The 26,596-nt window shown below is 50.3% G+C and overlaps 10 protein-coding genes across 10 annotated transcripts; 3 read left to right on the forward strand and 7 right to left on the reverse strand.

The window, feature by feature from the left end:
* Window position 1: 1 nt before the first annotated feature.
* BO72DRAFT_2854 (velvet factor family protein) lies at window positions 2-2,075 on the reverse strand. Its single transcript, XM_040940328.1, has 2 exons — window positions 1,475-2,075; window positions 2-1,217 (listed from the first exon to the last, which is right to left on the reverse strand). The coding sequence occupies exons 1-2, from the start codon at window positions 1,816-1,818 to the stop codon at window positions 308-310; spliced, it is 1,254 nt and encodes a 417-aa protein (XP_040806616.1). The 5' UTR covers window positions 1,819-2,075; the 3' UTR covers window positions 2-307.
* Window positions 2,076-6,425: 4,350 nt separating this feature from the next.
* On the reverse strand, window positions 6,426-8,587 carry BO72DRAFT_443449 (uncharacterized protein). Its single transcript, XM_040943573.1, has one exon. The coding sequence runs from the start codon at window positions 8,503-8,505 to the stop codon at window positions 6,580-6,582; it is 1,926 nt and encodes a 641-aa protein (XP_040806617.1). The 5' UTR covers window positions 8,506-8,587; the 3' UTR covers window positions 6,426-6,579.
* A 264-nt stretch (window positions 8,588-8,851) lies between these two features.
* On the forward strand, window positions 8,852-9,859 carry BO72DRAFT_366877 (pre-mRNA-splicing factor SYF2; the record flags this gene model as incomplete). The annotated part of the gene is made up of 3 exons (XM_040940809.1): window positions 8,852-9,064; window positions 9,124-9,759; window positions 9,812-9,859. The coding sequence occupies 3 exons, from the start codon at window positions 8,852-8,854 to the stop codon at window positions 9,857-9,859; spliced, it is 897 nt and encodes a 298-aa protein (XP_040806618.1).
* Window positions 9,860-10,332: 473 nt separating this feature from the next.
* horA (ubiquinone biosynthesis protein COQ11) lies at window positions 10,333-11,664 on the reverse strand. Its single transcript, XM_040943574.1, has 4 exons — window positions 11,493-11,664; window positions 11,372-11,426; window positions 10,959-11,299; window positions 10,333-10,870 (listed from the first exon to the last, which is right to left on the reverse strand). The coding sequence occupies exons 1-4, from the start codon at window positions 11,536-11,538 to the stop codon at window positions 10,449-10,451; spliced, it is 864 nt and encodes a 287-aa protein (XP_040806619.1). The 5' UTR covers window positions 11,539-11,664; the 3' UTR covers window positions 10,333-10,448.
* A 138-nt stretch (window positions 11,665-11,802) lies between these two features.
* yaf9 (YEATS domain-containing protein YAF9) lies at window positions 11,803-12,910 on the forward strand. The gene is made up of 3 exons (XM_040940487.1): window positions 11,803-11,907; window positions 11,981-12,005; window positions 12,069-12,910. The coding sequence occupies exons 1-3, from the start codon at window positions 11,875-11,877 to the stop codon at window positions 12,773-12,775; spliced, it is 765 nt and encodes a 254-aa protein (XP_040806620.1). The 5' UTR covers window positions 11,803-11,874; the 3' UTR covers window positions 12,776-12,910.
* Window positions 12,911-13,576: 666 nt separating this feature from the next.
* BO72DRAFT_3096 (Zn(II)2Cys6 transcription factor) lies at window positions 13,577-15,912 on the reverse strand. Its single transcript, XM_040940497.1, has one exon. The coding sequence runs from the start codon at window positions 15,737-15,739 to the stop codon at window positions 13,919-13,921; it is 1,821 nt and encodes a 606-aa protein (XP_040806621.1). The 5' UTR covers window positions 15,740-15,912; the 3' UTR covers window positions 13,577-13,918.
* A 172-nt stretch (window positions 15,913-16,084) lies between these two features.
* On the reverse strand, window positions 16,085-17,013 carry BO72DRAFT_473814 (cysteine dioxygenase). Its single transcript, XM_040947223.1, has 3 exons — window positions 16,614-17,013; window positions 16,297-16,555; window positions 16,085-16,242 (listed from the first exon to the last, which is right to left on the reverse strand). Exons 1-3 carry the CDS (start codon window positions 16,902-16,904, stop codon window positions 16,157-16,159), a joined length of 636 nt encoding a protein of 211 aa, XP_040806622.1. The 5' UTR covers window positions 16,905-17,013; the 3' UTR covers window positions 16,085-16,156.
* A 2,641-nt stretch (window positions 17,014-19,654) lies between these two features.
* On the reverse strand, window positions 19,655-21,306 carry BO72DRAFT_473815 (indoleamine 2,3-dioxygenase; the record flags this gene model as incomplete). The annotated part of the gene is made up of 3 exons (XM_040947224.1): window positions 20,800-21,306; window positions 20,098-20,721; window positions 19,655-20,038 (listed from the first exon to the last, which is right to left on the reverse strand). Exons 1-3 carry the CDS (start codon window positions 21,091-21,093, stop codon window positions 19,655-19,657), a joined length of 1,302 nt encoding a protein of 433 aa, XP_040806623.1. The 5' UTR covers window positions 21,094-21,306.
* Window positions 21,307-21,525: 219 nt separating this feature from the next.
* Window positions 21,526-23,189, forward strand: BO72DRAFT_523405 (kynureninase). Its single transcript, XM_040949781.1, has 4 exons — window positions 21,526-21,721; window positions 21,777-22,114; window positions 22,175-22,652; window positions 22,722-23,189. Exons 1-4 carry the CDS (start codon window positions 21,577-21,579, stop codon window positions 23,135-23,137), a joined length of 1,377 nt encoding a protein of 458 aa, XP_040806624.1. The 5' UTR covers window positions 21,526-21,576; the 3' UTR covers window positions 23,138-23,189.
* Window positions 23,190-23,392: 203 nt separating this feature from the next.
* Window positions 23,393-25,734, reverse strand: BO72DRAFT_464443 (putative C6 transcription factor; the record flags this gene model as incomplete). Its single annotated transcript, XM_040946640.1, has 6 exons — window positions 23,393-23,845; window positions 23,906-24,798; window positions 24,846-25,261; window positions 25,317-25,372; window positions 25,430-25,604; window positions 25,667-25,734. The coding sequence occupies 6 exons, from the start codon at window positions 25,732-25,734 to the stop codon at window positions 23,393-23,395; spliced, it is 2,061 nt and encodes a 686-aa protein (XP_040806625.1).
* Between the last annotated feature and the right edge of the window lie 862 nt (window positions 25,735-26,596).

The following is a 26,596-nucleotide window of genomic DNA, read 5'->3' on the forward strand; positions in this document are numbered from 1 at the left end:
AAGTTTGAAGAGAGAACTTGACTATCCATCGTAACGCCACCCCTGTGCTCGTCGTAGCGCGACTGCATACCTATGATCGCTCTCTGCGTAATGTCACTCCTCCCACTAGAATCATTCATCATATCGTAGAAGAAGAAAAAAAAAAGGAAATTTGAAAGAGAGATATAAAACACGGAACATTATCTGGGGGGTGGGGAAAATCGAAAAGTTCTCTACTTTCCTCCTTTTCCAGCACAACGCGGTCAAAAAACCCTTGTCGTAATTTCCCCCAAGCTGCGGACAGAAGCACTTTAGAGCGTTCGACCTATCACCTCCTTCGACCCTTCCCTTTCCCTTTCCCCCGCGTCTTCAATTCCACAAACCCAAGCTCCTTCAAACCTTCTGTCAAAAGGGACGAATCCCTCATTCCAGGAAAGTCCTTGGCCGGGAACACGCGGAAAGGATTCGTCCAAGCCTCGGCAAGGATCGGCATCGACTTGCCAGTGTCTTCCACATGACCCCAGTTCATCAGACGAAATTGGAGGCGGTACAGTCCAGCTGTACGGACAGAAAGGTCGGAGAAGATGTAGAACGTAGCAGGCTGTCCCGGGGTGTGTGGGGTGCCGTGGTAAGTGGTCGGTGGCAGGTATGCGCCCGTTTCGGGTGCGTAGTAGCCCGACGAGGATGGATGGGCTGGCGCTGTGCTGGGGTCCGGATCTTCATCGACATAGAAAGGTGACACGAAAGCTTTTCCGGATAGCAGAGGAGTAGACTGTCCCTGGCTCAATTCATCTGCTCTACCCGTACCGTCGGCGTTCACGTCTGGTTGAGAGAATCCGGGTTCGGGGATGAGAAAACAGCCCACAGTAAATCGCGGATCTTGGAGGATGTCGTTGTCGTCAGAGGATTTCGGATCGAAGTCTGTCAGAAGCATTTGGATGATGGGAGGTGGGTCGATGGGCCGTCGGTCTCTATCACCTGCGCCACAAGCTCGCGCAGCCAAAGGCTGCTGTCTGATGTGAAGGTGATATCGTGAGGTTGAGGACGGTCGCCGCGGGGGAGGGGACGGCGTAGGCGAATGGTGAAGCAGTCTTTCAAATCCAGAAGGCATACTCGTCGTACTCTGCCTTTGGGGCTGTTGTATCTGACGCTTCTCCGCGGCCATGCTGGCGGAAGACCCCCCCGTACAATCATAACAGTGACCAGGACTTGGGACAGCCGTGCGGAGTTCGCTGTTTCTGCCAGCAGGAATTAGTGACTTGACCGGAAGAAAGCACATGGCACTTTTTGTCGCAGCTATGGAGGGAGGATGTGGAAGCAAAGTACAGTGATGGTAACCTGCACGCGCATGCTCATTATGAAAATGTAAAACGGAAGCATGCGTGCATGACCCAGTCGAAAGATGACAGAACCATGATCACGCATCTGAGCTTGAACGAGCCAAAGCCGACAAAAGAATGGAATGGAAACTAAGAGCTAGGAAAATGAGGCATACTCCACGTTTCTCAAGACATTGGACTGTTGAGCCCCAAAGTGAGCTGAACTACCAGTATTATATGGAGGAACCGAAGGGACATCATGCTTCGGATGGGCGACACTATCCCAGAGCCTCTCCTGATAGGGCAATCTAGAGTTGAAAGCGGTAGATGCGACAGTGGGATCATAAGCCTGACTGGCTGAGCCAGGAAATAAGAAGCGCGGAAGCTCGTCCGTGGGATGAGAATGACTCGGAGCTCCTTTTAGCGCCTGATGGTCGTCGCCAGCGGCTTGGGCCCGCCCATCAGAATATTGCCCGCTGGATGTGGCATGTCTCCATTGATGCAGCGGCGTCCTCGACATCTAGACAATTGGCGCTCGGAAGCTCTCCTTCCGGTAATACTTGTTCCTGGTTATCTCCTTGGGAATTGCTTTTCTGTGACTTTTCTTCTTGTCGGTGGGTCTTGTTTCCTCTTCCTATCGGCAATTGCTAAGAACTGATCCCACAGGTCGTTTTCTGTAGAGTGAACATCCATATATAGGATCACGAATTGATGGGTCGAACCGAAAGCTCAATAAGATTAGGGCGCACTCGGTGATGCCCAAAAAAGGGAGACAAACAAGAATGGGATGACACTTGACTTGAATGAAATGATAGCGCGCGGCGGCATAATAATAGGTTCCAGACGGAAAGTAGCTTCGCAGAATTATGGTAGGGATGTAGAAACACGGCTTTTGAGGGGCGGCTTTTAGGGAAAATTCAAGAGCCCAAAGAACATGGTCCGCCGTTGGTGGACGTTCCTACGAGGAGAACTGGTAGAGTAACAGTCATCTATCAGTTCGTCCTGACGAATGCCAGAAATTTTCCCACAAAGCGATTGTTTGGGAAGGGGTATAGAGTGGGAGGGGAAATATGTAGGGAAAATCAGAAAAGAAAAGAGTTCCACCGACCTCCATCCAACCAGCTCATAGCACCACTTGTGCGGCTGCAGGTAGTGACGATGGAGGTGCTGAGATTTGCAGTCAATCCGCTGCTTATAAGGCGTTTTGGCTTGTCGGATGACGCAACTGATTCAGCGACGATAGGAAAGGTTGACTAACCCTAAATTAAGCAGTAATCTGCAAATTTGAATCCATTCCATATGTGGCCGTGAAAAAAAAAGGAAAAGAAAAGAAAGGAATCAGATCCGGGGAAATTGGCACACTGGGTAATACTCTTGTGAGAGAGCCTGTGCGTGCCCACTGTGTATGTGTGTGGCATTGCGCGAAAATCAAGACTTGCAGCAACACTGCGTCCCTGACAGGATCCAGCATGGTCTATTCCCGGATCCTGGGATTTCTATCGAACGACTGGAGACCAGACGTTCGAATACAGCCCCGAAGAGGATGGTACTGAGACAGTCTCCGTTGGTAGTGTGACAACACATTATCAGTGTCTGGTACTAACCGAGCGAGGCCGGCAGGAGCCTGAAAGAGGTCTTGGTCATCAACAAACGAACACCAGAAGCAGCTGCTTATATGGTCTCCCGCAAGTTGTTCGCTGTAAAGAAAAGAACAATGAGCACCGGTCTAGTATGGCTGCAGACATGAATAGCGCTTCCGAGTGTCCCAGAATTCGTAGATAGAAGGGCAGCTTGATGAGGCAGATTAACCACCACCGTGAAGTAAACTAGTCCAACAAGCCGCCGATGCTGAATCAGATGAGGGGTCAATCATCTCAGAATCCCTGACATCTTTGTATATCACCCCCTTGTGAAACCAGGGAGACTGCTGTTTGGTTTTGCTGCGCCACTGTTTGAAAAGACGTAGCACCAAGGGGAATTGTGTAAAGATGAGAACGCGACGTAGCGAGGGGTCGGTGGTTGCAGATCGTACCGCATGATGCAGAATCAGCACATATTGTCATTAGAACCGCTGATTGGTCCATGTGTATAATTGTCAGTTCAGAATAATCAGTGATACGCCAAATACCCGCGGACTTCCATGATCGCTTTTGACAGCGACTCGTTCCCCTGCAGATGGAGAGGCTACCAGGGATTCATGTAAGCAAGAAATATATGCGACCACCGCAGTGATGGTCTGGTATTGGTATTTCCCAATACAGTAGTAGCCTGCAGCATCTTGAACTCGAACGGACAGAAAAATGACGTTGTAGGATTTGTAAAGAACCCACTAGAAAGCTGTTTTGGTGGAGTCGAGGAGTTCCATCACTGTATCCGAGCTGCCGGTCCCATACGGAACTCTGTCCCGAGACAAAAACCTGCAGGCAAATACAATCGCTCGCAGCAGGATAACCAGTACTCCGGAGTAGGTGATCAATTCTGACCGCAAAATCTCAAATCTTGCCATCCTGTCATGCAGTCTCGAATACCTTTGCAAATGCATCACCTTCGAGGTTCGGGCCTCTTCTGGCTTCGAGGTGTGTTTGGATTACAAACTCGCTGCCAATTCTCTTGCTGCGGCTCATCATCTTACATTGAAGCAGGAGCATTTGACAGCTGAAGAAGACTGTAAAGAACAAACACCAGTGACAGTTGTGGGGAACGGGATAGTTGTCGCTCATGGTTCCAGCCGCTGCTGATGGTGGCGTGCTGTGGCTATTGGATTATTGCACGGGCCACTACGGAGACGGTAGGCCATAGTGCTGGGAATCCATAGTTAGACTAAGCGTAGCCGGAATAGGCTATCCTCGACAGGGCTCGATTGCAATGTCAAAAAGGCGTTGCCAAATAAGAAAGTTGAGGAAAGCGGTTTTGTCAGGCGACAAAAGATTGCAGGGCCCGTGCCGTCTCTCTTCGATAGTGCTTAGGATAATAAATCCATAGTACAGAGTACATTCGCTTGAGTGATGCGTGTGTGGCTTCTAAACTGGCGAGGTAAGCTTTTCATCCTTGTGATGCGGTATATGATCCCTTGAATGGCCACCGCCCCAGACTGTTTCATATTTGCTGACTGGTATAGCGTAGTTAGTGCTCTGACCCACATCCAAGGTCTAAAGCGAAAGTTTCTTTAACCGACAAAGGAGGTGGTGCTATTAGTGCATTAGCATCGTAGCGATTGTTCGCCTTTCGCGACTTGGCGAACAAGGCTACTGCATCTGAGTGGTTGCCTTACCGACAAGAACAAATGATGTGTCTTGACGGTTGAATGGCTCCCCTGGATTCTGTGGATTTGGCTGTATGCTGGCGGATTTCAGCACCAACCAGGAAGTGGCGGTTCTCCCTGTGATCCACGCAGTCCCTTGAAGTTCCTGGAATTTATGTGTACTTAGTGCCCACTCTTAGGTTTGCGTTCGAGTAGCTGTTGGTCTGGACCTCTTGCTCTGGAGGCTACCATACTGCAGCCGTTAGCAGGACAATAACTACAATGACGGCCCTGCTTGTGCACACGACGAACCTTCAATGCTGCAAGCCCTGTTTTTCAAGGTTCTGGTGCCGCTTCATCCTCGAATCCATATCCCTCATATCTTGCGGCCGCAGCCCTGCGTTTGCATTGAGGTAGCGAGGCTACCAGGCAGTCGCTGACTCGACCGAGGCAGCTGGATTTCACTTAGCGCTGCGTGTAGGCAGCCCCGAGCCACCGGCCTCGAGCAGGCAACTGGAACATTTCCAAGCTCGCAATACGAGGTCCCCGAAGGCGACCGCACCCCAGGAGAATCAAAGCGACAGAGTAGTCATTCCGGGAAATGTCGGGCTTAATCCAGCAAAATATAGTGGCGCGCTCAAACCGGGGAGATCTGAGCATTATCTCCTTAGACTGGTTCACACGACGCTAAGGTGGAGTGGGAATGTATCGAGTGGACTTGAAATGAACCGCCGATGAGTCCCAAAGAATTACCACTGAGGAGGAGCATCGAAGGGGAAGATCTGGAGAGGTGCAGTGGAGGAGGTAGGGGGAGGAAAGAAGGAAGGGGGTGAATCAAGTGACCGGCATCCCATCACAACACAAGCAATTTGGCCCCGTCCATTGCACCTCCGCCATAGAGCATCCCACGGTTTCAAGCGTTGCCATACCTAACTTAAGTGTCTGGCAGTACTTTCGACCACATAAGCTATGTGCCCGGTGTGAAGTGGGAAAGGGAAGCAGAGAGGGCTCAGACTCCGGTTGGGGTATTCCCATCATGACGGTTGGAGTACACCGGAACCAGACTTGGTCGACCAGACAACAGTTACCTCGAACTCCCATTCACCTTACGTGGGGCTCTCTGGCTGAGCCTCTCTGGACACAGATGTCTTCAGCATGGTGGCTGTGATTTTAAACATGAAATTTGACACCAAGGCACACTTTACAGTCCGAACCAGAACATCATTCGATCAGAAAGACTCCTCGGAGATGCACTGCACGGATACCGAAACAAAGAAAAACCTGAATTGGGGCCAGGTGCCATCTGGACAAATAGGCGAAAAAAAGAGAGAAAAAGAGAGAGAAGAAAACATAGAAGGAAAAAGCAAATTAGCAACTATTCCGAGTGCATGGCGCTATCACCTCCGATCCCTCTTGGATGCTGATCCCCAGGCATATGGCAGCTCTACGAATCTTCATGCAATCAGATTATTCGCTCAGATGAAAACAGAACTAGTGCATTGGGCGTAAGGGAGCAGGGATGACCTGGCGTCCAGACCGACAAGCTTCGTTGTGCCTGTACCTCTGTGGCACTCACCAAGTCAAACGATCCTAGTACTCTCGAATTTTGCATTGGCTTCTAGGCAAAGGCAAATCAGCCCAGTGTTAACACAATACTGCTATTTACCTGGTAAATGCCAGAGCACAACAGGCTGTGTCTCTGCTATATATGGTTCGTACTGTCTATGTTCGTCCACGGAGAAAGCATTACAATCACTAAAGATATTCTACTTTGGGTGCTTGGGGCGATATCTTCAAGTCACCTATCTACGAATCTCTATCGTAGATACTACTCCGTTCCTCGACTAGATAATTGGCTACATTGTACCATCTCGGTTGGATAAGAATATACCAAGCCTAAAGCGTATTTACCATATTCTACATCCGGTTGTCGCACACAGGTACTGTATTTTACAGGCAGGAAAGGGTCGTGGCTGCATGCCTCGAGTCACAAGACCTCTGCGTACAAATGAAGCCCAGATATGATAATAACAGCCTCCCTCATGGTAACAAGTCCGGGCTTGGATCCACATCAACATAATATCTCGTCGCACCACTACCGATTGGAGTGACACGATTGCTAGAGCAGTGTGTCGGTCGGTCATTGAAAAGATTAACACTCAGGATGGAATTTAGACCGAATCGCAGATTCGAAGGTCCTGCTTCTATGCAATGTTGGCTTGCGCCATGGACAGGTCCAACGAAGACCGCAACCAGCTGCCCATGAAAGCGATCCCAAGCAATAATATGTCCCGTCTGTTTCCAGTTAGTGGCATCTTGCGAGTTTCGCCCTTGAGGCATTCTTGGCCTTGCGACCAAGTATCCAAGCTGCATCAAATGCAGGGATCGCTTGCCGGCAAGACATTGACCGCTAGGATCAGGGCTAACGCGAAGTAAACCTAGCGTAGAGGGTGTCCAAGGCTTGGAAAAGTCTGTTCTAATAGACGAAAGAGATTCTGGAAATTCAAGTGGGGCATTCTGGGGGCACCAAGCGTACTCCATATTTGTATCAGCATCAGCGATGGCCAGACTAGACAACAGCCTCCCGTCATGCTCATTGAGAGAATCGGCAATCTGACCAAGGTCAGCTTTTGATTTTGAGCACCCAAAGGAATGAATTTGTGTGAGAAGCCGCTCAACGCTTTCATAGCCAGTGCTATCCCCATCGATGGTCAACAATGGTTGCTCGCTAGCAACCGTGAGGGGTTCAGAAGCACTTGAATGAAGTAGCAAGTTGGATTGCCAGCGGATGCCCAGCCGATTCTCCATGTCTGTGAGAAGTTGATTCAGAATCTCAGTATGTTCTACCTCGCCGATTAGGGAAGCTTGCAGTTTATCAGCGGGGAGAGCGTAGCAAAGTGACTTGGCAGTTGAGAAGAATGGTAAAGTATTATTGGCGCGCTCCGATATCTGATTCAAGAATGTAATAGCTCGTTGCGTATCGCCGGCGTCAATCAAGGCCTCCACGCACGTATAGACAGCTTGAAATTGATTCTTGTGTGATTCAGGCGACAGATCATCTATGAGTCTAGCCCATAGAGCTTTCTGTAGTGCCTTGCTGTTAAATTTGACGAGCAAGGTGAAATAAGAGCCAGACCATGAGTTCCGATGGCCAGGCCCTGCCCAATATAAAATATCATGCAAGCGATTGTTGCTCGGTTGGGCATCTCCAGTTACTAGACCAATCATCGCACCCATGTCCCGAGTTTCCTCGCAGAATGCAAGATACCTTGAGGCATCAAGGAGAGCGTGAACTAGGAGTCTGCTCTCGTTCGGACCTAAGCGTTGCGAACCACAGGCTAGATAGCCTTCCAAGTAGCGCTTGAGAGCCGGAACTGAGAATGCGAGTGCTGCATAGTACATTCCCAGTACGTACAGACGCTTCGAGCAATGCCCATTGATCCTCTCTACCCGCGTAATAATCCCATGAATAGCGGAGAGAACCTCTCGGAACTGATTGTGCCGTTCGCAGAGTGCTAACGCTTTCGATAGAGGAACGCATTGTCGAGACTGCAGAAGTCTGCATCCTTCCTTGTTTATCACATTACTTTCAACGAAGTCTTGCAGATCAGGAAGACTTCTTATTTGACTGGTATCGAGGCGCGAGGCCTTGGGCGCGTGTCTTTCAGGGTCTGGCCAAAGAGTAGCCAAAAGTGGCGAAGGAAGGGAGAATGTCGGCCACTTATTCTGTAGGATTTGCGATAGATGCGATTCCAAGATTGGATTAGATGAATCATGCTCAGGCCGTTTCAGCGTAGCAGTCAGGGCAAACCGAAGTGTTTGGGACGGAGTGGCCTCAGGATATGGAGACCTCTGCTTAGCGCGAAGGTCAACGTGGCGACGAAGCTTTATGTGGCATGACACTGGTCTCCTGTCCAGTCTGCGCCTAGATACAAGCAAGTGGCTATGATTCCGTGGCTTTAACATGGAGATGAAATAGAATGGTTGGGACTAGAGGTCGATCAACCAGAGTATATTGTATTGTATGACATGCTTCTGTGGGGGTGAGTGGGCGGGCGGGTCGGGGGAGGAGATAAGGATAATCGGACAATCAGAGGAAAGTCAAAAGGCGGTCGGTAGGGCGGCGAGTCGTGCAAATCCGAGCCAGAGTTGACCTCAGCCTCATCCTTTCTTTCTTTCATCATCCACGCTGGTAACACGAACCCCAGCCTTGACTTCTTTCATTACCCAGCGCTCGATCATCACGTTACCTCAAAACCTACCATTGAGTTTTAACATCATCGCGACCCGATTCTGTGCATACTTCCGCGAAATGCCCACCGAACACGACATCGAACAGCCTGCGGCAAGCAATCCTGACTCTGAGCAGGAGCAGCCTGCCGAACAGCCAGGCGATGCCTCCCAGGAGCCTACCGCTACCGATGCCGTCGAGGACGTCTCGAAGAAAGTAGATAAAACAGAGGATGATGCTGTCTTAAAGGCCCGACAGCGCAAAGAGAGATTCAAAGCTCTTCAGGCTCGCGCGGTAAGTACTCCACAATTCACCTTGTCTGAAATGGGCGTTTTTACTGATATTTTTTCCAGAAAACGGCTACAGAGCGCAACATGAAGGAAACCGCCGCTGAAACACAACGTCTGGCGACCGACCCGGCATTACTCTCATCGATCTCGCGCAAGCATGCCTTCGCATCGCACAACCTGCTAAAAGCTGATACAGAGGCCGCGGGCGAGGATTTTGAGCGCAAGCGCGCTTGGGACTGGACTGTGGATGAGTCGGAAAAATGGGACAAGCGGATGGAAAAGAAACAACGCCATCGCGATGACGTTGCCTTCCAGGACTATACACAAGATGCGCGCAAAGTATACAAGAGACAGCTGCGGGAGTTACAACCTGACCTGGAGGGTTATGAGCGAGATAAGATGGCAGCCATCGAAAAAGCCGCCGCCAACGGGGACCTCGAAATCGTGGAAACCAACGACGGCGAGATGATTGCAGTCGATAAGAACGGCACCTTCTATTCCACCGCAGATACTGTCGGGTTCACGGAAAACAGGCCTGACCGAGTAGCTGTCGATAAGCTGGTCGCGGACTTGAGAAAGGCTGAGGAGGTTCGACTCAAGAAGCGGAGAGACCGCCGCGGAGATGATGATGGTGACGTCACCTACATCAATGAGAAGAACAAACAATTCAACCAGAAACTGGCTCGCTTCTATAACAAGGTATGTGCCGTCTCAAATTTTTGTTTTGGTGTCAAGTCTAATTGTGCAACAGTATACCACCGAGATTCGTGACAGCTTTGAGCGTGGAACTATGATTTGAACGGATCCGATAATTTTCACCCGCCAAATGCCCTTTGTCGGAATATTCGAATATCGGTTGCCTTTCGAGTGACTCTGCACCCCCCGGTCCTCACATGCGGTCTCCTTTGCTGGGAATTATCTTTTCGAGCAATGCGATCAAGCTTGAAATAGCCCAGTCGCTTTATAGCCAAGCTTCTGACCCATTGAGCTTAAAACTACAATGCCGGTCACGTTGAGCTCCATTTGCAGAGAACACGAGCGCCCTTTGCTTCTAAGGTTGGCAGAGATCATGGAGCAAAGATTTATCTAGGGGTATCGATTGGTAGCCTTCCCTGTACAAATACACTATACCAGCATCGCGTCATTGCTTCCGATCCACCTTGAAGCAGTGTCGCTCTGCAGCTCTTCCAAGAGCTGACTCATACTTGGATATCCAAACTCGTCTTGAACACAGCCAACAGTCAGCCATTGAAGCAGTGGTCGGTCGGTTCATCCCTCAATGTTGCTAAGGGCTTGTTGCACACAGGGGCTCTTTATCATCCTGTGCCATTTTTAGCATCAAGTTAAAGAAATCGAAATCTAGACATACTGTTTGATTCAACCAATGCTCAAAGCATGCTTCTTCTCCAAGCCTTCGTCGCTAGGGCTTCAATTTTTTGTACACCCAATGCTCCGCGAACAGCCTCATCTTCGAGGGCCTCTGCCACAGCCTCGCCTACGTCGTCCACCTTGAGTGGCTTGGTTACCATAGAGCCGAGAAAATCAAGCTTATTTCCCAGCAGAGCATTGACCTGAGATCCGACAAAGCCACCGAGTGCAATCGGCAGAGTGAACTTTCTACTCTCGTCGTACATAAAGGGTGCCTGCACGAACACATTTCGAAGTTCCGGTAGCTGCGCCGCTATGATTGCTTCCGCCTCTCTCTTAGTTGTGACGTACCGACTGGGAAGGACCGGTGCTCCCGACGCAGCAGAAATGTAGACAAAGGTAGGAACCCGCTCGTGGTGTGTCTCTTGAGCGAGGGCGATAGCTAAAGATCATGACCCCAACTGTCAGCATCTAGGCCAAAATTCTCCTGAGTAGAACCTAAATCCCTCGTCCGAGCACTGCATACTCACCGGAATCCCTGTTCATCAGCTCGTATGTAAACTGCCCGCTGCGGTCCCGGACCTCAAGAGGCTCACCCTCTCGTCTCTCCCGAAGATCCTGACCGCCAGGCCTCGAGGCGCTGAAGGCCCTTTGTAAGCCACTAAGGATCGGCTCCCTTCCCTGCACCACACCTTTGTAATCCGCCTCGAGTAGGATGCCCATGCTGTGGACCACGGCCGTGGCTCCGTTCAGGAAAGCCTTGTATGTCTCGGGTTTGAGGATATCGGCCTTGGCCCATTCGACGGAGCTCGCCCAGCTCGGGCGACTCACCGAATCTGTGACGGTCTCCCACCGCGGTTCGCCCGAGCGACTATGCCGTAGCGATCAGTATTATTGCGCAAGACTTAACGACAATTGTCCGGTCATCTATGGAACAATATACCTGAGTGAAGTGACCGACCAGCCCCGAGCGACGGCAGACTTGCAGATCCGTGAACCTGTTGGAGGGGAGAGACTTCATCAGTCTCATTTTCTTGCGTGCGCGACATGCGGAGTATACTTACCCAAGAAACCATTACCACCCGCGACAACGACCCGTTTAGCAGCCATTTTGCTAATTATGTAACTTAATCACACAGTCTGAGCGTAATTTATGGTGTTAATAGAAGAATATGAAGAGCAACGAGTGAATTTCAAGGTAACATGGTCGAATGGGAATTCAAAAAAGAGAGCTTGATCGCCGGAGCAAGAAGAATAGCTGCGGAGCTTCCGAGGAATTCCTTATCGTATCACCACCCACCGCTGTCACGTGCCACCGCGGGCGAAAGTCGCGACAGGGACATGGTCACTTTGCATCCTACGTTACGCCCATCACTGCAATTCAGTTCCAGCACATTTGTTCTCCGACACAACCACGCTTACAAAGGAACGCTATCAGGCTCAAGCATGCCTTCTGCAACGGGTACAAAGCGCGTGAGGGTGAGCATTCCTTCAATCACCATTATGCATCAGACGAAGGCAGGACCAGGCAGCTGACAAGATGATTCTCAAGGGTGTCTCTGTGTTTCGCCCTTTCGGTACGCCAGCATTACTTGACTCTCATTACTCTCCATTCTGTACTAACGCTCGATGATCCGTAGTCTTCGGCAGCGAAGCCCAACCGTTCGATCCCGCGAAGAAACCCCCCCACGTACCCGCCGACCACACGCATCAATGGCGCGTCTTCGTCAAAGGCGTCAACGGCGAAGACATCTCCTACTGGCTGAAAAAGGTCCAGTTCAAGCTGCATGAGACGTACGCGCAGAATGTCCGGACGATCGAGCAGCCCCCCTTCGAGGTCACGGAGACTGGGTGGGGTGAATTCGAGATCCAGATCAAGCTCTATTTCGTGCCGGAATCCAACGAGAAGCCTCAGACGCTGTGGCACAGCCTGAAGCTGCATCCCTACGGCGACGATGCGGAGGGCAAGAAGGAACGCCGGGAGATGGTGACGAGCCAGAACTACGAGGAGGTGGTCTTCAACGAGCCGGTGGAGCAGTTCTACGAGCTCCTGACCGGAGGCCCCGCGACGGGGGCCACGCAGCCGCAGAAGGGGAAGGGGGGCAAGAACACCAAGCAGGCCCAGCAGCAGAAAAACGGCCGGACGGCGGAGATTCCGCTCAATAAAACCCCGGGCAACGAATACAGCAAAGCTGGGGAGGCCAGTGAGATGGACCGCCTGGCGGAGGCCAACAAGACGGTGGAACAAATGATCAAGCAGGAGAAGGAGAGGCTCATCGAGCGTGAGAAGAGACTCGCCGAGTTACGCGCGAGCGAGGGCGTGCCAGCCATCACCAAGAAACGCTAGTCGGGGCCTCGGGAGTTAGATCCTCATGGCATCATGTCCCGTGGATCGCTTTTGACTATCGGTCAAGTGCTGGCCTCCTGATTATCCAGCCACCCCAAGTACAGGACTAGCATTTATGGCCGTCACCACAAGATACAACTTCTCTCCAGCAAACGCCAGATGCAGAAGGCAGCAGGTGCCGCGCCAAGTGAACGACCAGACTCAAGCTTCATTCTGGTATGGGAAATCAAAAAATACCTTCAACGAAGACTCGGTTTGCGCTATGTCTATCTAAAGCCTCCGAGAGACTGATGTTCCTGTCGGGCCTGCGTGCATACCTGCAGCCCAACGATAGGTACTGAGCAACTCTTCCGCCCACGTCCGCGTTGTCACTGTGGACTCTGCCAAAAAGCGGACAACGCAGTCTAAGACTGGTATTGAAAGCCTGAGGTAATCAACCTTACTTCTTGGTATCACCATGGTGCTAAGCAGCCTATAGAGGCGCACGAGATGCCAGCCCCCGAGTTTCTGTGGGGCAATCAAAGAATCTGATTTTCGCAAGAAAAAACGATAGTGGGATATTCATCAAGCCGTCTTCTTCCTTATAGCCTGTTCACCAGCAATGTACCTGCACCAACATAGGAATAGCTTGAGGCGTTCCACGTGCTCACCCTCTCCTCATCCAGGCCAAGCTTTCAGTTGTCATTGACTGGATCTCACTTTAACCCAAGTCATTGTAATAACCGCGTTTGGAATTAATGAGCTATTATCTGATTCGATCGAGGCAGCATCGAGCCTTCTCCGTTGCCCGAGGGCCCCTTAACGTAATTCTTTCCCAAGACAGGCCTCTCTCCCCTTGCCGCGTTAAATGCTCTTGTAGAATAGAGGAACGGGATTGACCCTGTGCACTGCCACTTCCAATTGTCTTTTCCGTGGGCCGGAGAATATTCTAAATCAAGAGTATCCGAAGTCGAATCAATCAAGACGACGGAGTGGACGACAGGGTGGACGACGGTAGAGCTGATAGTACCATTTGCATGGAGGGACAGCCAAGATATTTGACCACATTGGCGGCGGAGACGTCGAAGTCAGTGGTTTACTTGGTCCTCAATCTGCTCGCAACACCTCAAGTATCGCTTGCTTGATGGAGAAGCAAAATGCAGCTTATGTGAAGTCGAGGTCGGGCATGGTGTGCAGGAGCAGTGGTTCGCTGCAAGTGGGATCAATATACGCCGAGAGAAGCCCCGGTGAGAAAAGACCTTGGACATCCGCATCTGCTGAGCGCAAGGCACCCGGAATCCCAGGGGCCACGATCCATGCACTACTGTCGATTGTCGAAGAATTGCTCGAAGCATCATTGCGGGAGGCTGGCGGTGCACTGCCACTGGCTTGCGGATAGCGAGACTCGATCCACGCCGTAAAGGTTTCCGACGCTGCATTTCTTAGATAATGGTGAGCCCTGTTTGCTACCGACCACTTGTTCTTCAACGTCTTCAGACAGCCAAGAACAAGTATGATGCGGTTACAGTGGTGATCCGAACACTCCGGCGGATGGATTCGACTGGTAGCAAGCTGCACCATGCCGCATAGTACAAGTCCAAACACGACAAACGGACTATATCGCTGGACACTTGGTCGCACGGACAGCAGATTCGACAGTTGCTTGGAGGCTTCTGTGGCTTTAATGTCGTGGACATGCCGGGTGAACGACGGCGAGAGACGGGATGGGATTACTGGACTGATGGGAGCCCCTGTGTCTGGCAGAGCAGGTCGCAGATTGCTTCTTGGGAGATGCAGAAGCATGGCGGCATAGTGAATTGTTGTATGTGCTTGGAAGAGCATTTCATCAATGCTGCCGTACATATCCACAATATCCACTTTGGTTGGTGGGAGGTGGTTTGTCCAGCTGACAAGCGCATTTTCCACAGCTTGCAGATGGTCCCTGTGTGTCTCGGGTAAACTGTTGAGCACGATGACACGAGCCAGAATGCACACTGCTTCAATACGATAACTGAAAGATGAATAGCGGGACTGGTCGGCCTCGCCATCATCATCGTCAGCAGTGAAAATCCGTTTGTTGAATCCAGCAAGGGTTGGCGGGGTTGGGATGCTCGAATGATTGGCATAGGCTGCTTCTTCACAAGGCAGGGCAACGTCATATGGGACGCTGCTGCATCTCAAGATGACCTTTTTCTGCAAAGCAGCCATATGGACGTCCACGGTGAAGAGCTCCCACCACGTCCTGCGCAGACTTTCTGCTTCAACGTCTCTTTCGTCGCATGATGTGGTCGCAAAATCTCGTCGATACATGCCCAGCTCCAAAGCGATGTCAACCGCGGTAGAGAACGTGATCTGGGTTTGCGGGCATTCTTCGCGGGCGCATAACAGTATTGAGTAAAGGAGAAGAGCCTGGACCTTGCACGGAGTCCTCTCACCGCTGGCGCTCAACTCGGCCAACGTTGATTCAGATAGCGATGCACTCGACTGCGGCAAGAAATGGCTTCCTATCAGGACAACAATTTCGTGCAAATACTTCGGATATTTGCGCTCGTCATAGAGAGGAGCGGGGACCAGGATTGGGTGCGCAGCATGAAAGTTCTCGTAATACAGGCGAACCAGGCGGGCGTCGGACTCGGTTGAATCTTGAATACCCTCTGCTAATTGGATCGGAAGGTCTTGCTGCCCCGAGGAGGAAGGCGAGACCTCTGTCATATTGACACTAGAAGCATGGTGGGGGATGATCGTGCTTTGTGTAGCTAGATGCGAAGTCATTGGCTGTTGCAGAAGACGAGTATAGTTGGGAGTTGTAGCTAGGGGCTGTTGTCGAGTCGCATCCCGGGTCTTTCGCCTTCCTCCACGCCGTGAAGGTAGATACAGACAGTTGAATCGATTCTCGAGACAGCGGGAGCATGACGGTGTCTTTGCGTCGCATTTGAGGTGTTGCTTGCGACATTCCGTGCAGGCAAGTGGTGCTGGGCGGACCATATTGAGATCCGCAAAGTGAGCAATGACCTTACACAGAATCTTTTTCTCTGAAGCAACTGCGTCTAAAGAGAACACAGGGGCCTACAGAATTGTCAGAGGCCCAGTGCATTTTCGGTGAATTGAAGGAAGCGAGGCGCATTTAAAGACAGTAATGCAAAGGCCGATGCTGAGCGGCGATTGAAGGAAACGGACGCATTGCTTGGGTATGACTCAGCAGTGTTTATGCATGCACCTTTGAACTATCATCTGTTGTTGGACTTTCGGTTCGCTTTCAAAGTCTGTCTCTCTTAGGTTCCCTCGAGTATCTGTCCTCTACTACAAGTGCTAGAGTTGGAGAAAAAAAAAACAAAGTCTATTCATTAATCTAGTTCGTTATTCATTACTTGCACCGCACGATAGCCCATTCTTGATAAAATCCTACGCCTGGTAGACATGACTTCTCCGCCCCGACTCTCGGTCATAGATATTGTACCCAAAGTCCGCTGCATTCGGAGGCGTATACACTGTTGCCAGTCAGTCAAAGCCTGTCACATTTCAGGTGATGAGGGGGCGCATACAGTGCAGGGAAACGGCCAGTTGGTCACTGCGAGGATTCATGACCCGGTGCAGTCCAATCTGATCACAAATATAGGCCACTTCGTCGGTCCCATACGTTGTGTCTTTCTTCACCCTCAACGGGGCCTCGTGGCTCTGTTCAGGATCAGGAGTGTCATAAACTGCCTCATTCAGCTCGCCCGCGAGAATCTTCATGATGCAGTGCGCATTTGCATGGTCATGGATCGGAGATCCTTTCTCTGGGTTCCAGACGAGAACCAGCTGCCACCATGGTCAGCCAAAACACCTTTAGCCCCTCGCGACTGCGAAAGCAACTTACCAGATTTGCCCGTCCGTTGATGTTGGCTACTAGGTTGCGGGTATAGTTCTTGCTTGGATCGTTCCGTGCAAAACGAGACCAGTCTGCTCGGTTGGAGGCATATTTGGACATGAAAGCCATGAGGACACGGTGGTCAACTTGTTCTGTGCCAATGCCCCGCGAGCTACCAAGGTACATCTTCAGGTCTTGGACCAGCTGGTCAAAGGTATACTCCCCATGCTGCAGCGACGTAATGCTGTCTTTTGTGACGGGAGACGAAGTGAAGTTCGAGGCAAGCAAGGTTGAAGACATGGCTCAGCAGTCGATAGCAGTCAACAGGTCCAATTGAGAGATTTTATCGGGTAGGATGAAGCTCCAGGCAAGTATAATTGTAACAGTTAAGAATGACACTTATTGTGGCAATGCACTGCGACTTTTTATAAAGCTGCTTGATATAACTAATATTTGAGTCTACAACAGAACCAGTCGGCGATTGAGCCAGCTGGTCGGCGATTGGCAATTTGTCCAGTGGAACCGCCGACGCGTCAGCCAATAGTGTGCTCTGTCCGCCCTGGCACGACGATAACCGATAATAACCAGAGCAAATCGACATCTCAATTCCTGGATAGGTATGAATTGCGCAGTCTCTCGTGGGATGCTGAACACTGATCTCTTGCCTGGTCGTTAATCTCAATTCCTACTGGAAGCCATGACACTCTGTCACAAGTGGAGAAGAGGACACACTTCAGCTAGATCAGCAGATGAGAACACCAACTGCTATGGCACCCAGTAGTGTTGTTGCTCTGAAAAGAGCTTCATCTTCCACCAGTTTTTTTCCCCGGCGATCTAGAAAGAGGCCGTGGCCATGGCAGAGCATTTCGACACAGGTTCCTGCAGGCTGGTAGCTATTATGCATTAGGTTTACCAAAGCGAGTCAGTCATGCCGAGTGGGAGGAACATGATGTCGATGTTGAGACTCGAGCAACAGCATCTGGCATGTCAGAGCCTCTGGATGATGCAGTATGATAGATCTAGCAAGGCCAGAGGATAATCCTCTATCCATTATTTGTTCTCTCGGCGTTGGCTGGTTTCACGAGGGCGAGTCCAAGCTAACCTAGTGATCAACAGCATGACGACGAGTAGATGCCCAATGCGCAAGCGAAGAGCCAGTAGATGGCTGTTGGATCATGTACTATACAGTTAGTGAAGGCCAGGCTTCCTGAATTATACTTGTTCCTTTTACATGACATGCCTACAACAAACGGCCATGACTATATCTTGTCAGACTGGAATGATCACCGGCTTTGCTCCTTTTTCGTGCCTTCGATCGCCCCTGTGAGATTGGGTAGATCTTCCACATCCTACCAGATGTCCATATCTAGACATCCCATGTATTATACATGACAAGCATTGCACGAGCGGAGACAAACTTATCATACCTATTATGATTATCCCACTGCATCGCACGGGACTTGCAATCCTATTCGCATGCCCACACCACAGCATCACCATCCCGCCCAGAAGCCGCGATGTATACGCAACACGAATCCGCATCGTGATAGCTCACTGGCCAGGAATTGCGGTGAAACTGAGTCGCCATATCGCCCTCGATGATGCGATAACAGATCGCCGACCGAGAATTGACTTCAATCGCCGAGCATGTTGTCCCCCCTTACCAGCTCTTAGCCAGGGCGGAATCCAGTACTGCATGTACATCCTTAAGGTTTCGGGTGGTCTGTCCGGTCAAACGACCTCCTTAAGTATGAGTGCAGTACGGTAACTGTAAATGCTCGTAAGGCTCAGTGGAGGGGATTCATGCCTGGAGGCAACAGGTAGTCAGGCGTAGGGGAGATCATGATGAACAGAATTATAGCAACTTGTTGGGTAGGGCTGCAAATAGATCTACGCAATCAATTAGTCGCAGTGTACCATAAGCTTGATTGTGGTGTTGTGGGGAGCATACCAGCTATCATATACGTATGCTCTTACTGGGGGGGCAATCCAAGCTTCCTTCCACTTCCCCACACACTCAGTTTAGCCTTCTGACAGCGTTAAAGCTCCACGACCCAACCCACGATCAGACCAGCCCATGGGATCTGCTTCCAAGTTCTTGAGAGAAAGCTCCCCCTGAGATACGCGCACCTTTGCTTCCTAAGACGTATAGCGATACAGTCTATCGAAATATGTTTTTTGGCTTATCTATAGAAGCCAAGCATCTGCTCAGCTGAAAGATCGCTACCATGACACCACGTCCGCATGATCATGATCAAGACTGCTTACCAAAAGATAACTACTCGTCATGACTTGTCCTCGGCCCGGGCTATCAACAAGATCCACTCTTGCTACATTATCATGGGTCAAGGGATGAATGGCAATGTGCCTCCCGTATCTGCCCGTCTCACTGACGGATGTCGCCGTGGTGGTTATCCGGAATAGCCTCCGCTTCCGCTTCCGCTTCCGGTCCGCCCCAGTCCAGCCCCTGGCTCGTGAAGCAGGTGAGGAGGGGACTTTTACCATATGACGCCACTGGAATGTTGGTCAAGATTGTCAGCATACATATTCTGGGTTCTGGATCGAAAGCATGCTCTTGAGTGACGTTAAATCATCTGTCGGGGATTTTCTTTTCCATTCGTATTCGTGTTTTGTTATATTGTTTCTTTGGAGCAACATAAGCTCTCTCTCGGGTTGTACTGTACTTATATGAGTTTACACCATAAGATAGGAGCTGATCTGTACCTCGTGTAGGGATGCTGCAGCTTGTCACGTAGTTATAGATTATGATGCTGTGATAATCTGGCAATAATTCATGAGTTCCCTTATCATATTTACTCACACCAACGCCCGAATCAAAGGGCTGGACAAGATTTCCCGATAAATGGTGCCAGTAGTATGACTGCGATAATTACACCATAAGAGTAAGAGACTAGGACTTCTACGACTTGTGAAGACAAGTGAAAGAGAAGTGTGTGTTTATTGTGGCATTCGATTATGTACATGGATGATGGTGATGATGCTGTCCCCCATACCTCGAACAAGCAAGTCACACAGTATGGTCGTCACACTCAATCCGAGTAGCAAGCTGCGGCCTTGGTGGTATCTCGTGTTTGCTTCAAGAACGGAATCAGGACAGTTCCTCCAGTACCATGAACTCCATCAGTAACTCCTTGTCCGTTCCAGCTTTCCATGCGCGTCGATGTCCTGGTCGCCAGATTGATTTGCGAGGACGTCTCACTTAGGGGCGTACCGCGCGCAGGCCCGATAATGTATCGTGTCACCATCTTGACATGCTTGTCTCGGAATCTTCCCAGTGACATCACGGCTCCGTTGTATGCATCCCGTACCGGCGAGTCAGCCTTGTGGCTCAGAGCATATGAGCGGACATTGGCTGTGCGAACCAACATCTCGAGGAAGCGGCGGTGGGGTCCTGGCATGTATTTGCGCATTTGCTAAGTCACCGGCGTTAGTATCATGACGCGGCCATCATACCTGGAGAATTGGTACATACTTCTATGAATCCGCCCTTGGAGGCAACAGGGGGCTTCCCGGTAGAGTCCTTTGCTTCCCCCGTCGCATGGTGCACCACACCAAGGAATATATCGAATGTCTGGATCAAGGAGCTTTGTGCATTGCTGCCGCCACTGTGCTGACGCCATTCACCTTCGCCATCTCCCATGTTGTAATACACACCCCTCGGCAGCCCAGCTACCGCCATGTTCTTGCTACCTGCTAGGAAGGGGCGTAGTTGATGATAGAATACGGTTGGTTGACAGTGCTCATACATACGCTCCAGTAGCTCCCCAAGCTCGACAAGACCTTCGGCCAGCTGGTCAAGATGTGCTTTCACCAGCACAGCGTCATCGACACTGGCGGCCTGGATGGCATTGGTCATCAGCGGGATAAGCTGTGCTCCCTTGGCCTCTAATGCCACCGAAAGCATGAAAAACCATTCTTCGTCTTTCGTGCCAGTGAACGAGTTGACAACCGATAGATTATCGGGGTCAGTCAGGTCGGCGTTTTCCTGTGAGATTCTGAAGTTCCAAAGGTTCAGAGCTGCGTACGTTGCACACGGTGGGAGTTCTAGATGTTTCGACACCTCGATGAAGGGCCGCGAGATGCAGGGTGGTAACACCTAGACACGAAGTTACCACAATTAGCAACGGACCCAGCATGGGGAAACGGTGGAGAGCCATAAGGAAGGGTCTCTTACTTCGCGAGGTGTATCTCCGCCCCAGATGTAGGCATGGGTAAGATAAGCAAGCACAACATATGCTCTTCTCCATTCCGGCTCAGATGCTAGCTTGCTAGTGGTAAGAATTGGCAACTCATCTACCGACTGCCTTATCACCCGCTCTTCGATACGAGTTGGCAAGTTGGCGACGATGCTTTCCCATGGGGAGTAGTAGGGGTCAGGCAGCTGTTGCAGAGGAGGACTGTCAGGAAGGAAGCCATTTTGGAAGGAAAGAGCGTATTGCTCTAAGCAGATGCCCGGCGTGTTCAACATAATGAAGGGTGCAAAGTAGTTTGAGGGAATCTGATACTCAGGGATGGATGGTTTTAGTCAATGTGGGCAGTGCCAACAACAGGAATTATATAGTTCTTCCAACAATGAATTGCGGCAGTACCGGAGCCGGAGCGGGTTATAGAAGAGGTCCTTAAGGTATTGTGACACAGTATCGTACCACCATGAAGTAGATAACAATGATCTGCAGGGACATTCAAAAGAGGTGGTGTTAATCACGTCAGTCAATTTTCCAATAAAAGTCCGAAAAATGCCATTATCAGTGAATGTTTTTATCACCAGGAAAGACGGATCTGGAGGCGGAAGCGGAACGGCATCCGTGCCGGGTCAAACCCAAGGAAGGCAGTCGTTGTTTTAGTGATTATCTTATAAATATGTGATAGTGAACCAAGGAATGTCACTGTCATTAGTATAAGTTCCTCAGGTGTTTCTATCTCTTTGCTACCCAGACCTTCAATCACCACCATGTCCAAGCCTGTCTTCACGGAGGAGGCTGCATCGCCCGAGTACGCAGCTGAACTCGACTCACAAGACCCTCTTGCTGCGTTCAGAGACAAATTTATCATTCCATCCAAAGCGAACATCGCTTCTAAGAAGCTTGCTAAGCCCGGTAAATATCAAAACCCCCAAATTTGAGTGGCCTTGATTCCTGACAGTTTGGGCAGGACTCTCCTCCGAGCCTTGCATTTATTTCTGCGGTAACTCTCTTGGTATTCAACCGAAAGCGACCGTCAACTTTGTCGAAGCACAGCTAGATACCTGGGCGTCAATAGGGGTTGGTGGCCATTTCACTGACCTCGAGGATTCCCCTCTGAAGCAATGGCAGTTGCTATCAGAGCAAGCTGCAGCTTCCATGAGCAAGATTGTTGGGGCCAAACCAGACGAAGTGGCAGCCATGGGAACCTTGACGACGAACCTCCACCTTCTCTTAGCCAGCTTCTACAAGCCCACTGCCACCAAGCATAAGATTATCCTGGACTGGAAGGCATTCCCCAGTGATCACGTACGCAAATGCCCTCGGTGAAAGTCCTCATGTTCTAAGTTGAGACTGACTGTCGCATAGTACGCTATCGAATCTCAGGTTGCCTGGCATAACCTGGACCCGAAACAGTCCATGGTACTGATCGGCCCGGAGGAAGGTGAATACGAGATCTCTACCGAGAGAATTTTGTCCCTCATCGACGAAAACGCCGATGAAGCGGCTCTTCTTCTCCTCCCTGGTATCCAGTACTATACCGGACAGTTCTTTGACATCAAGAAGATTACGCATTACGCGCACTCACGTAATCTCGTCGTCGGATGGGATTTAGCTCATGCTTATGGCAACCTGGAGTTGACGCTGCATGAGTGGAATGTGGATTTTGCGGCGTGGTGCACATACAAATATGGAAATGCGGGCCCCGGCGCGATGGGCGGACTTTTCGTGCACGAAAAGCATGGCCAAGTCGACTACTCGGAAGGAGAAGACTGTCCCAAGTTTCGTCATCGTTTGACTGGTTGGTACGGCGGTGATCGGTCAGTGAGATTCAAGATGGACAACAGTAAGTCCCACCGAACCTTCCGGGTCCACGCATCTACAAGAGGATTGTGAACTAACGATCGGCTCATAGAATTCAAGCCTATCCCTGGCGCTGGGGGCTTCCAGATCTCAAACCCCTCGGCCATCGATCTCGCAGCGCTGTGTGCCGCGCTGTCCGTCTTCGATGGCACATCAATGGCAGAACTTCGTCATAAGTCTGTTCGGTTGACTGCGTACCTTGAATATCTATTGCTCAAGGACTATGATGAGGAATCAAGACCATTCCGCATTATCACTCCGAAGAATCACGAGGCCAGAGGAGCGCAGCTCAGCTTGTTACTTAAGCCTGGCTTGCTGCAAAACGTATCTCAAAAGCTGCAGGAAGCCGGTATCATCTGCGATAAACGGGAGCCGGACGTAGTACGTGTGGCACCCGTTCCGCTGTACAACACTTTCAGTGAGGTATGGACATTTGTCCAGATCTTTAGAAAGGCACTGGAGGTTTGATCCAAGCTAGTGGTGTGAAGTGACAAAGCCAGGCAAGATGAATGTACAGTTGCCACGATTAATGTATACAAAATTCATGAATCCAGTTTTTCGAAAGCGCCTTGCGTTTCCCACGTCTTATAGTCCCGGTGATTCGTGATGATCTGGCGAATCCAGTTTAGAACTCTCTCCATTAACAGGCAGCCGGAAACACTGAGCGTAAATTTCTCCTAGTATGCGGAAGGACATAGACAGACTTTGGCATGTAGCTAGGTTTCAAAGGTGACCGAAACCATCTCGGCCATCACCCCTCGGCAAAAAGTCTTGAGCTTGAGAGAAGAAATTCGCGGCCAAGATCGAGAATTCGTCATTCATTGGGTCGGGCGACCGAGATGAACCCATAGACCCCATTGGATCTTGTCCGCCTACAAGGAGCGAAGTAGGCAGATTGAATTGTGAGCTTGGTGATGACGCTGACGTGTGGTGAGAATTTAGGCGAAATGGTTCAGGTAAGGGAGATGTCTGAGATACTTCAGCCGCGATTGTAGGAGGCTCAGAGTACAAAGAGTCCCCGAACATGCGACGGGCTGAGTCGGTGTCACTGTTGGAGGAGTATTCGAGGATCTCCCAGAAGCGGGACAGGTCTATGAGAAGATATTTACTCTGTGAGCCCGAGGCCGGCTGATAGGATGCAGACACAGCATCCTCCAATTTCTGTAGCCTGTCCGCCTAAACACACACCCTCTGTCAGCTCATGCACAGAGATAGCGGATGGGCGCGTCAGCTTACCAATCGTGCCATATGAGGCCATTTTTGCCCCAACTTCTGCACAAACCTGACACACCTGTAGAAACGGTCCCGCTTGTCATCACGAATAACAGCATTCTCGGTAAAGCTAAGCTGCAATTCGATTGTAGCTACCACAGCAGCGCTATATCCCAGGAACGGGTCCGAGATCGTAAAACACCGCTCTTCGAAAAAGTTGATAAAATGTATGATCCATGTCGTGTGAGATGAAATGAGATCCGAGCTATGCTGGAGAAATATCTCAGGAATGGTACTTCGAAAGTTCCTAAGACTGAGCGAAAGGAGAAGCGGGTGATTGACCAGGCATAGTATTGTGTGATATAAGAATTGGTTCAACAACCACGGACCCCAGTAGTCTCTTCTTGCCTGAAGCTCTTCCAGTGTCCTTTCATTTAGGCTAGCTGGCTTGAACCTGTGAATGTAGGGCATCTGAGTCTCAAGGTCCATTTGAGCAGCCAGGATCTCCGAGTAGTCTGATTCGGACGACCAAGGAGGCAATTTCCCGGGTTTCCCATGACGCCGGACATACTTGGCAGTTTTTGCGAATACACCACTGAGCATTATCATGTACGCGAGGATACCCTGGTCATGCATTCCTGATGACCGAGTCTCGTCGGCCGTATCAATTAGAGAATTCGGCGGTGGAGGCCTACTTGGACTCTCGGGGAAAGGAGGGAAGCTTCCCTCCGGAGAATCCAAGTTCTCAACGTCAACACCATGAATACGTTTCAGCAGATAGATGCTCCAGAAGCAGCGCCTACGTTCTTCACGTGTTAAGGAGAACTGTGACGAAGGCGATTCCGAGCCCAGATTGGCACACTGTGCCAGGTTCATTGCCAGACTACAATGGATACTTGAGCGATGTGTGTTTCCGTCTGTTTCAGTTAATTAAAAGAATGCCATGCATAGATGTAGCACCTACTGGTAAAGTCAACAAGGCTTAGTAGGCACAAGCTTTGGAGTGTGGAAAGTTCAACTGGCCCTTCCGAAACCCTTTTCATGACCAGACCTCTAGCCACTTCCGTATAGCCATTAATTAGAGACGGGAGTTCATCAGGACTTGACGCTTCGTCATCTGAAAACCGTACACTCAAGGCTAAGATAGCATAGATTATTTCTGGATCACGAGTTGGCAAGGTTCTCAGAAAGCTGTCCCTGTGAAACAAGGGGAGAGGCTGAGAGTCGCAGTATTGCAAGTACAACTCTGCTATTGACACTACCTTCTCCCATCTGGGTAGCGGAGTGAGTGCATTGGGTGCCGAAAAATTCAAAGAAGGGGCCAGAGAAAGTAGGTCGGTAGTTGCTGTGTTCTGTCGAGCGCGACTCTGTGCGTTTCGCCTAGCGAGAAATTATCAGTCACTGATGCAATAACAGTGAGAACGTGACGTCTTACTCCAGGGTGTCAAGGAACTCGCTCATCTTAACTTCCCAGCTTCCCAGACGATCTTCCTATACGTGGCAAAGTTAGACACAAGCGAAGTTCAGGGCAACCTTTGGCCGAATTACCAATATCTGTGAGATTCTGGCCTCTGAGGTGGAAACGCCAGAGATTGATTCTCCTGAATAATTAAGACCATTGGCCAATGGCCTTCGGTGCTCTCCAGCATAGGTGCATGTTTGATTCAAACGCGCACATAGAGAGCAAGCTGGCTGCTCCCCAGGACATTTTGCCTTTTTCCGCCTGGAAATAATCAATCATTAATGTGTCATATAGCGCGATGCCGGGCACTCAGTCCGGCTTACCTGCACGGCTCACAAGCTTGCCGCACTCGCTTAGCGGGCCGCTCAGGAGTAGCGGACTCCAAATCCATATCAGCGTAGTATCTATGTCGGGTATTTTCCACGAGTCTCGATTTTGAGATGTGTTCTGTGCTAACAACAGCTCCCCGGAGTGCGTAGCAGCCTAACGCAGGAAGATTAGTTCCCTACGGCAGCCTCCTGATGGTTGTAAATATCAGGAACAAGGCACATTTTACATCGGTCGGGTAATTGTATCGACCGTGATTGCAATGGCAATGACTCAAACTTGATAAGTTCGGATGTCACAAGGTTGTAGTCAAGGAACAATATCAACAACAGTGAGGTATACCAGTAAGTGCTTGCTTGCATGTGGACGGGATAGTTAACTGAACCGCGCTGAGATGACTAATCAACGGCCTGTGAACCCACTCGATAAGGCTATATCAATAACCAGACATAATAACGATGACTGAACACGATGATGTAGATGATAGTTGAAAGGTAATAGCACACATAAAAGATTCAGCTGAAGGTTGGGGTGTGCATTGACGTTGATGATACCGTGAGAGGTAGGTCGTTATGCTAATTCTAACCAATCACGAGACGTTCATTTGACGTATTCTCCATCCTAATTGTCATATGGCATGATGAGAGAGATGCTTCATTTAGGACACGGCATTCAAGTCTCGCAGTCAGAAAGTTGGCCGATCTCAGGTGGTGTAAGGTGCTGGCATTATAATCTGCTTGTTGCCGCAAGCAGTAGTCCTATACTAATAACATGATGCACTTTCTCATCGTTGGGTGATAAAGAACCTAGGTGCTCCGCGTGTCCTGCACTTGTATCGAAACTTTGGAAGTCGCCCGGAACAATTGTACTATGGATTTTCAAGCCGAAACAGGAAAGTCGAGGAAAGATTTCACACATTGACGCCC

Source organism: Aspergillus fijiensis (genome assembly GCF_003184825.1).
Source record: "Aspergillus fijiensis CBS 313.89 unplaced genomic scaffold BO72scaffold_1, whole genome shotgun sequence".
NCBI classification, from domain to species: Eukaryota; Fungi; Ascomycota; class Eurotiomycetes; order Eurotiales; family Aspergillaceae; genus Aspergillus; species Aspergillus fijiensis.

What these genes read in the sequence shown, in the direction of transcription:
- BO72DRAFT_2854 (XM_040940328.1), bottom strand. Translation starts at nt 1,818, where the DNA reads ATGTCGAGGACGCCGCTGCATCAATGGAGACATGCCACATCCAGCGGG. An exon ending in AATGTCTTGAGAAACGTGGA is followed by an intron (nt 1,218 to 1,474) that starts GTATGCCTCATT and finishes TCCTGCTGGCAG; the next exon opens with AAACAGCGAACTCCGCACGG.
- BO72DRAFT_443449 (XM_040943573.1), bottom strand. Translation starts at nt 8,505, where the DNA reads ATGTTAAAGCCACGGAATCATAGCCACTTGCTTGTATCTAGGCGCAGA.
- horA (XM_040943574.1), bottom strand. Translation starts at nt 11,538, where the DNA reads ATGGCTGCTAAACGGGTCGTTGTCGCGGGTGGTAATGGTTTCTTGG. An exon ending in TGGTCGGTCACTTCACTCAG is followed by an intron (nt 11,300 to 11,371) that starts GTATATTGTTCC and finishes GCTACGGCATAG; the next exon opens with TCGCTCGGGCGAACCGCGGT. An exon ending in GCTGATGAACAGGGATTCCG is followed by an intron (nt 10,871 to 10,958) that starts GTGAGTATGCAG and finishes CATGATCTTTAG; the next exon opens with CTATCGCCCTCGCTCAAGAG.
- yaf9 (XM_040940487.1), top strand. Translation starts at nt 11,875, where the DNA reads ATGCCTTCTGCAACGGGTACAAAGCGCGTGAGG. An exon ending in CGGGTACAAAGCGCGTGAGG is followed by an intron (nt 11,908 to 11,980) that starts GTGAGCATTCCT and finishes ATGATTCTCAAG; the next exon opens with GGTGTCTCTGTGTTTCGCCC. An exon ending in CTCTGTGTTTCGCCCTTTCG is followed by an intron (nt 12,006 to 12,068) that starts GTACGCCAGCAT and finishes GATGATCCGTAG; the next exon opens with TCTTCGGCAGCGAAGCCCAA.
- BO72DRAFT_3096 (XM_040940497.1), bottom strand. Translation starts at nt 15,739, where the DNA reads ATGGTCCGCCCAGCACCACTTGCCTGCACGGAATGTCGCAAGCAACAC.
- BO72DRAFT_473814 (XM_040947223.1), bottom strand. Translation starts at nt 16,904, where the DNA reads ATGTCTTCAACCTTGCTTGCCTCGAACTTCACTTCGTCTCCCGTCACA. An exon ending in TCAACGGACGGGCAAATCTG is followed by an intron (nt 16,556 to 16,613) that starts GTAAGTTGCTTT and finishes CCATGGTGGCAG; the next exon opens with CTGGTTCTCGTCTGGAACCC. An exon ending in ACTGGCCGTTTCCCTGCACT is followed by an intron (nt 16,243 to 16,296) that starts GTATGCGCCCCC and finishes GACTGGCAACAG; the next exon opens with TGTATACGCCTCCGAATGCA.
- BO72DRAFT_523405 (XM_040949781.1), top strand. Translation starts at nt 21,577, where the DNA reads ATGTCCAAGCCTGTCTTCACGGAGGAGGCTGCATCGCCCGAGTACGCA. An exon ending in TAAGAAGCTTGCTAAGCCCG is followed by an intron (nt 21,722 to 21,776) that starts GTAAATATCAAA and finishes CAGTTTGGGCAG; the next exon opens with GACTCTCCTCCGAGCCTTGC. An exon ending in AGGCATTCCCCAGTGATCAC is followed by an intron (nt 22,115 to 22,174) that starts GTACGCAAATGC and finishes ACTGTCGCATAG; the next exon opens with TACGCTATCGAATCTCAGGT.